Source organism: Branchiostoma floridae, chromosome 7 (genome assembly GCF_000003815.2).
Source record: "Branchiostoma floridae strain S238N-H82 chromosome 7, Bfl_VNyyK, whole genome shotgun sequence".
In the NCBI taxonomy this organism is placed as follows: Eukaryota; Metazoa; Chordata; class Leptocardii; order Amphioxiformes; family Branchiostomatidae; genus Branchiostoma; species Branchiostoma floridae.
In genome coordinates, this window is record NC_049985.1 from 11840959 (window position 1) to 11848947 (window position 7989).

General features: G+C 41.1%; 1 protein-coding gene across 2 annotated transcripts; it reads right to left on the minus strand.

Annotated features, from left to right (window-relative positions):
• Positions 1-2221: 2221 nt before the first annotated feature.
• LOC118418777 (folate receptor gamma-like) lies at positions 2222-7604 on the minus strand. Of its 2 annotated transcripts, none has more exons than XM_035824812.1 (5): positions 7445-7604; positions 6564-6731; positions 5912-6100; positions 5291-5426; positions 2222-4134 (listed from the first exon to the last, which is right to left on the minus strand). In XM_035824812.1, exons 2-5 carry the CDS (start codon positions 6720-6722, stop codon positions 3860-3862), a joined length of 759 nt encoding a protein of 252 aa, XP_035680705.1. In that variant the 5' UTR covers positions 6723-6731; positions 7445-7604; the 3' UTR covers positions 2222-3859. The 2 variants fall into 2 exon arrangements, with proteins under 2 accessions (XP_035680705.1, XP_035680707.1); XM_035824814.1 differs by lacking the exon at positions 7445-7604 and adding an exon at positions 7267-7403.
• Between the last annotated feature and the right edge of the window lie 385 nt (positions 7605-7989).

The window sequence follows — 7989 nt, forward strand, 5'->3', positions numbered from 1 at the left end:
TACTTGGGCACGACAAAGTACGTATATACAAAGTGATTTAGGAAGGTACCGGCTTCATCACGTTAGAAAGCAATAATGAAAATGTGTAAAATCAGCATAATTCCTTTTCAAGTATCGATATATTCCCCATGTGGAGCCCCAATTAACATAACCAATCAATCATAATAATTTTGGCAGTTATGCATGGTTTACACACAAACAACAGTACAAAAAAAATTCATGACTGTCCCCTGTATAATGGTGCGGTCCAAAAAGTGGTCGGTTATTCTAATAACTGACCACTTTTGAGGTTACGGCCTGATAACCCATGGGAAATGGGGGCCTCTGATTGGCCAACTCCATCTGGCTATATGATAATATAGCTTAACCTTTCTGTTAGCTTAAACGTGATCCCCTACAATATGCTGCTTCTTCAACCACGTCTAAACAACTTTGCCGATATATGTCAAGGTAGTGGGCGGCGAGTCTCCGAACAAGGCCCCGCCCGGCCCGAAAGGGTGAACGTCAAGCCGAAAAATAAATGGCGGCGAAAGGTTTAATAAGCACGTTGTTGTTTAACACAATTTTTACACACATGTCATGTTGACGTTACGCTGTAACAAATTCTACAGCAGGTAGCGCGTTCTTACCCTACCTTGAGATTACAGGGTACCTATGGAATGAGCCACTCTCATGTCTGGCCGCCAAGTGAAGGAATGACTCGCAGAAATATTGTCGCAGGAGGGGGGATTCCCTCCCTGGGATTCCCCTAACTTCCGGTCCTAACTGACGTATTGAGTTGTGATTGGTCGTCGCCCTAACTTCACCATGACCACAGGTAAACAAAGATGTCGTCATGCATCACATGTTCAATGCCAGCTGAGAAAAACACCGGTGACTCATGTATTTTCCCCTTGGTGAATCATCAGATGATAAAGAAGCCATCTATGAAATCTACACCAAATTTGGAACAATGTAAGACCTCATATGATGTGAGGACCGCATAAGATATGGGGTCAACGTGTGTCACTCGTTCTCATTGAAATGTCGAAAATGGCATTTTTTTGGTCGAAAAATAAATCGGCTTTCTTTTCAGTGAATCTAATTACAGGACATGTAACAAACGTTACCGGTAACGTTTGTTACAACAGTAGACTTTACCCTGTTTTCTTCTTAGACCTTATTGACTACATTATTTAGGTATAAGTGGACGTCCCTAGAAAGTGGGCAGCTTTTTTACACCAGGTCAAATAGAAAGCTTAGACAGCATCGAACAATGGTAACGTTTGTTACAGTCATTTCTGTACAACATTTTGTTAAGCAAGGTGGGATACAAATGACAGTCAACAACCCTTTCTTGTTTCTTTAGAAAGCCAGAAGTACTCTTCCACGTCCTGGATTGGGAAACAACTAGTCTTATACGTGGATAATATAACCATGGCAACCATCGTACTCGTGGTGATAACGTTTGTTACAGAATCTGGCGACAGGCATAAACCTCCTCACACAGCCTCCAAGATCAGTGACAGTAGTGATCAATAAACAACAATAAACAACGTAATCTGTCAGAGGGCCTGGTCAGCTGGATTCATCTGCCGAACAATCATTCTTGGAACTGAATTGTTACATTTTTGGCAACTATTTGAATTCTTCGTTTTTTAGGGGATGAAATCCCACCCATGGCTATAATAATCTTCTTAGCCATTAACCAATACGAATAATGTTGTGCATCTTTTGTAAAACATTACGGGGGTTGTGGAAAAATGAAGGAACCAGTGATGTTGTCTATAATTTGCTCCATATCAAGGCATAAAGTCAGGCGACAGCATTTCGACATTTAAATGAGAACGAGTGTGTGTGTGTGTGTGTGACGGGGTGGTTTGCAGCAGTACTTCTTCACCTTTGCTAAATTATTGTTCACATCATAAATATAAGATATTTTTACACTATTGAGCTTCCACCAGTATCATGGCTTGTCAGATGTGGGGGTAGTTGTCAAAGATCTCTCTCACTCATCCACTCACTCACTTTCACTCACTCACTCCCTCATCCACTCACTCACTTTCACTCACTCACTCACTCCCTCACTCTCACTCACTCACTCACTCTCACTAAACGCATTAGCAACATGATATGCCTTTGTAAAAATTAATGCCAGTCCAAATGTCAACTTAAATTACTCATACACTTGACACATCATTTACCTGAATCATACAGTAAAAAATCAATGACAAAATCTTTATATTGTAACGTTACAATGGCATTTCATTTAATACTTGGCTACACAAAGGCAAACATTGTCCTTAATACAAAGCAAGTAACATGTAGATCATAATTGCATACCTCTGGTAACAACTATGTCTTAACTCTATGACTCTACCAGGCCCTAAATGGAAGTGCTAACCTACCTTACTTCAGCAATGATAGGACTCAGTGTGCATCAAGCACTGTTCTGTATATTTCATGTAACATAAATATTATCGATATCAGCTCCAAAACGTCCAGAACACAGCTGGGACTTCATACACGTCCAAAACAAATCATCAGCTATTATTCATCATAATTGCTTTTAAAATGACTTACATGCCTTTGTAATCCACTCTAAATTGAGTTGGCAGACTGGCAACACCAGGGGAATACAGATGTACCCTGTCTAACCTTCAGTAGCACTCAGCTGACATTGTACAATGTACATTCAGTAACCGCATGTACAATGTTCAATTCAATTCTGCTTGCACAATACATGTATTGTCAAACCTAAATGCTGTCTCAATGACATTTATATTCAACATTGATTAAACAAACAATAACAATTCAGTGAGATATGAAGCCATAATTTTACACACCAAATTCTGTCATCAAGATATGATGGCTTGAAAGTATTTCTGTACCAGAATTTATGTTTTGTATGATTTTGCATGAGTTTCATATTTCACATGTTTTTAAGACTATATTTTTGTCTTATCATTTCTACATTCTATCACAAAATACATCATCTATAGACTATAATACAGTATGGCACTGCCACTATATGGCATTAGTTAGAGATGGCACTCACAGTAGGCTATAAAGCATCCTTAGATATTGAACTATAACATTGTTTGTATTACCATTACTGAAAAATTGATATTCAGTGTCCACATCAGGGTCTAATGTTCTGTAACTTAATAATTTCATGCTGGTTTTATATCATGTATAAACAAAGGTTCAAACAAACAAACAATCATGGTAGGAGCCAACATTTTTTTGTGATATTTGAATTTGTGTGAACAATTCTGTACAACAGTAGTAATGTACTGGAAATGCATATTCACATGCAGTGTCATCGTAGATTTGTAGTGGAGGGTCTGGGGTGTGAGTGAGCTTGCTGAAGTAATAAAATAGAAGCTAAGCCTTAGAAGAAAACCTGATCAACACTTTTCCTTCACAGTAACACTGCCTCATACCTGAATAGCCAGGTACTTTATCATTCTGAAACATTCTGTTTTCTCGATCTCGTATATACATTAGAGTGTTTCACAACGGTTGTTTCAACTAAAAGAACCTCGTTTTTCTGTGGCAGAATAAAAATATGGAATGAATATGCCCCATTTTCAATGCATGCAAATATACACAACTGGAAAGTATGTACTATGTAAATCAAATAAATCCTGCATCAGAGCTACTATCCTTTCTAAGTCATGATTTATCACCAAAACTGTCCACTCAAGAACAGATGGCACTAAAACACATTATAAGCACCAAAGAACAATTGAGGCCAGTAAAAGACAACACAATATACAAAACTTGTCACAACCGTATTTCTTGCATAGCAGACTGTACTTCACCCCAAACCAAAAGTTCTTAAGGTAAAAGAATACAATGTACCGTATAGTGTACTTTACCAGAGCCTTGCAAGAAAGACTCCAACACCAAGGAGTACATAGCTCACTGTTGCAGACAACTCGCTGGTGCTAGCCTGCACGATTTCTTTCGCTCTCTTCCGAGCGACTGCGTTGTTTGGGTTCAGCCCGTCAAACCACTGCGTCATGCACGGCTCTGTGTCGGCGACTACGGTGAAGGATCCGTCCCAGATTTTCTGACAGAAGTTTGTGGCGTCGCCAAAATATTTCTTGAAAGTCTTGCACTGGTTCCCACGTGGACACTCATTTACTCCTAAAACAAACAAGACAATTGTGTTACATTGACTACTCCTTTCAATTGTCCTTTGTAACTTTTAAGTAAGCTTGTAGTAATGGCTGCTGTAAGCAAACAAACCAGAAATAAAACTATGATTCATGATTGAATGGGTAACGGCATCAAATCAAAAATAGTCATTATGGAATACATATTGAATATTCAAGTGGATATACTGGAAGACATGAAATCTAGAGGTCACCAGTTTGACTCATGACATTGCTGGCTAGACTTGCATTTTATTTATTTTCATTTTTTTTATTTGTTCAGCTGTTTACAAACAGCCAGGGCTGCCCAACTAGCCGTAGGCTATTGCTAAGGGCTAACCCTGTACATGTTCGCACATGTTCGCACACGACGGGTTATACCGCCCCTTACGGGGTGACACACCCGTCCGGGTGAATGATGTAGATCACCATGTGGCTGATACGAGACAGAGGTTCGCCAGGCCTCCATCCGGGTGATTTGAAGTGAATCACCAACTCCCGACAAAAGGATTTGCACCAACGCACACCGCACCATCGCACGTGTAGGGGTTCTTTAACGTGCATGGGGTATGGCTCTCCCCATACACGGGACCTCCATTTAACGTCCTATCCGAGGGACGACTCATTTTTCACTTGAGTAAAGTGAGGAAAGTCGTGTAAAGTGCCTTTCCCAAGGGCACAAGACTTGCAACACGGCAGGCGGATTCGAACCGGCGACCTCTCGGTCGCGGGCCGAATACACTACCACTGTGCTACGCGGCCCCACAATAGACTTGCATCCTTGGGGAAAGGCACTTTTTAATGACTTTCCTCATGTCACCCATGCATAAAAATGGGTACCTCACTTTGGTTTTATATCTGTATCTGTATCAATATAGCCGGTATAACTGCCCTTTGTAACACACCAACTTTGCAGGCAGCAGCTGGTTATATCACACTGAAGGAATTGTTATGTTACACCTACCCTTTGCACATCTGACCATAAATGTTGTTTGAAGCTTTCTAGTGAGGATGCATCTACTAGTTGAAGAGGTAAAAGGCAGTGGAAGGAGAGGGATAGGATCTGCCTCCCAATACCCTGCACATAACAATCTGCTGCCCCCGCAGCCCTCAGAAGTCTGAAAAGAGACCGATTTTGTTATTCTTACCAGATGTCCAGTTCCATCCCTTCCCCCAGTTTCCAGAGCAGGTCATGTCATCCTTACAGGCCTGCCACCATTGGTTACAGTCAGAGGCACATAGCGGCACGTTCACAAACCGCTCATTACGGATCTTCATCTGTATCTGCAATCATGATACAAAGGTCAGTATATAAGGCTTAATCAAAGTGAGATTCTATATCTAATATACATGTAATACATAGGCTGATAACGATTGATACAGATGTTCCAAACCATACTGCATTTTATGGTATCCCATGGGCTTCTACTTGCTTGTAATTGGCCTCCATAGAATTATCTGAATACACACTGTGTCATGTGCAAAGTTGAAATTGATTTTATTACAATATCTTTAATTGAAAATGCCACCTTTTCTCAACTTTTGGCACAGTTTTCATTGCACTGTGTTTTTCCAATGATTATGTCTCAATACAACACTGTAGTCCTCATCACCCTAAGTCTCAGCTCTACCCCTGGTCTTTTCACCCTTCTGGGCCCAGGCTTCAACCTTCAGTTGGGTTGGTACCTTGTGTATGTGATACAGAATACACTATGACCATGTTGTATTATGTAACAACATACATAACAACAACATATTGTATAACCAACCTTGACTAGCCATGGGCCGAGGTTAGGGGAACACTCGTAGAAGCACATGTCCTGCATGAAGTGTCGCTCACACGCAGGGGACAGCTGGCCGCAGTGGTGCCACTGGAAGTTGTAGGGGAACAGCTGGTCCTGGTGCATCTTCTCTGTCACGTTCCCACGGCAACAGGCGCGGTCCTTCCAAGGGGTACACTGCAAAGACAACAATATCAAAAGTGTCCAAGAGAGAAGTCTGGAAGATTTTGAATACACAGGGAACTGAAACTAAGCTTAAATGTTGAAGTAAGTTGGAACGGGTTAGAATGCTCAAATGTTGCCTTAGTTGGAATATTCCATAGCGAGATTTTGTACACCTGCGCGTGCTGTTGCCTAGCCAGCTACACTCCTCTGGCCGGCTTACTCTTCTATTTGCTCTATTTCTACGGTTTTCCAGCTACCCGCAGTCTGGTAGAGACTAATTTTGTACATTGTCTGCTTGTGTTTGTAAGTTTTGTTTGTCTCATGTATTCTTCTGTTTGCACGAAATCAACATAAAAGTTTAACAGTAGTTGAAGAATCTTAATACGAGACTCTTTACAAGATTATATGTTGTCAGTTTGTCTAAAGATATAATAGAGGCCATTCCATTGAGGTATAGGGGTGTGCATAGTCTCACCTGCTGATACAGGCTACCCTCCGGCCCTGGCACCTGCTTGTGGTGCATTCCATCCAGACAGCTGTTCAAAAGCTGCTCCTCTGTCTTCCCATCAGTTGCTGGCTGCTGGCCCATAATGCACCAGGGCAGCAGTAGGATGAGAACAGGAAGTACCCTCATGTCTGTCAGCTTGAAGGAAAAATCACAAGGTCCAAATTCAACACTCGGATGAATAAATCCATGGTTTTATGTGATAATACCTTGCCATATCGAAATATGTTTTGTCTATTACTAGTAAACTTTCCTGCATTATCATATATCAGAATGTTTATCTTCATAAGTTTCAAGTCAATAACAGAAAACTAACGTTACATAATTACATAACGTTACCAATCAAATTGAATATTCATTTAGTCAATTAGTGATAGCAATTTTCAAGACGAAAAACACCAAATAACTTGTCCAAGGACGCCTTAGCATATGTAACAATACAAGAACATGTGCCACTAGAAGCCCTCTCCCTCCCCATTCTTCTAACATGCTTGCGAACATGTTACTATATCATCAGACAGGGCCAGATGTACAATGTAACAGCTGCAGCTGAAAATGACGCACACGAGTTTCATGTTTCAGGACACAGTGGCCCAGAAATGTTGACCTTGCACAAAGTTACCCTTTTGCCAATAAAAACACGCACAATAACAAATAGTGGATGCATACATACCGTAAGGAGTAGTTAACAACGGAAATTGTCGGTCATAAAGCGTTGTTTTCTTTCTGTATGTTCATGCAAATTACGCAAGATGAGCACATGGAAAACTCCATTGCAAACCGCCGGCTGCACGTGACAACTAGTACAGGGTTTTCACAGACATTCTAAATAGTCTAAACGCTCCACATACCTCTAGGATTGTCGACGAAGGTCTAGAGACGAACACAGCGATCTTGAACTAAATCTAGAAGCTGGTAAACAGCCTGCACCACTGCCCTGCAAGATCGGCAAGATTTTCGCGCGAATCGCATAGAGGTGAAAGGTCATGGGAAAATCGGGGGCACGAAGGGGGCGCGGTCACGCGATATGACATCATTGGCGGGAGTTTTCAAATGTTTCTCCTATGAGAGTCGATGCAACCACGGACGTTACAAAGGAGGTCCTTGATGCAACTTTGCGTTCCTTCTGTATATCTCCCGACAGGATAAGTTAAAATTCGCTGCAAATATTGATGTATTTTAGGTCACACACATAGGAAAGTTTCCTAGACTAGAAAAACAACTGCATACAATGTGGATAGGCCCAGGAAGATTGTGTTTCCGATATTTACAGCCCTGAGAAAATTTGGGTTGGTAGGCTGGGATTTTTCTTTTTTAATTCAAGGCCTTAGTATTTTAACAGATATGTCGAATACAGAGTGTAAGGAAATTTGCAAGGCTACTTGGAACTCTGTTT

Coding starts and splice junctions, on each gene's coding strand:
- LOC118418777 (XM_035824812.1), bottom strand. CDS start 6,722: ATGAGGGTACTTCCTGTTCTCATCCTACTGCTGCCCTGGTGCATTATG. Junction 5,427..5,911: donor TCGGCCCATGGCTAGTCAAG/GTTGGTTATACA, acceptor TCATGATTGCAG/ATACAGATGAAGATCCGTAA. Junction 4,135..5,290: donor GGGATGGAACTGGACATCTG/GTAAGAATAACA, acceptor TGTTTGTTTTAG/GAGTAAATGAGTGTCCACGT.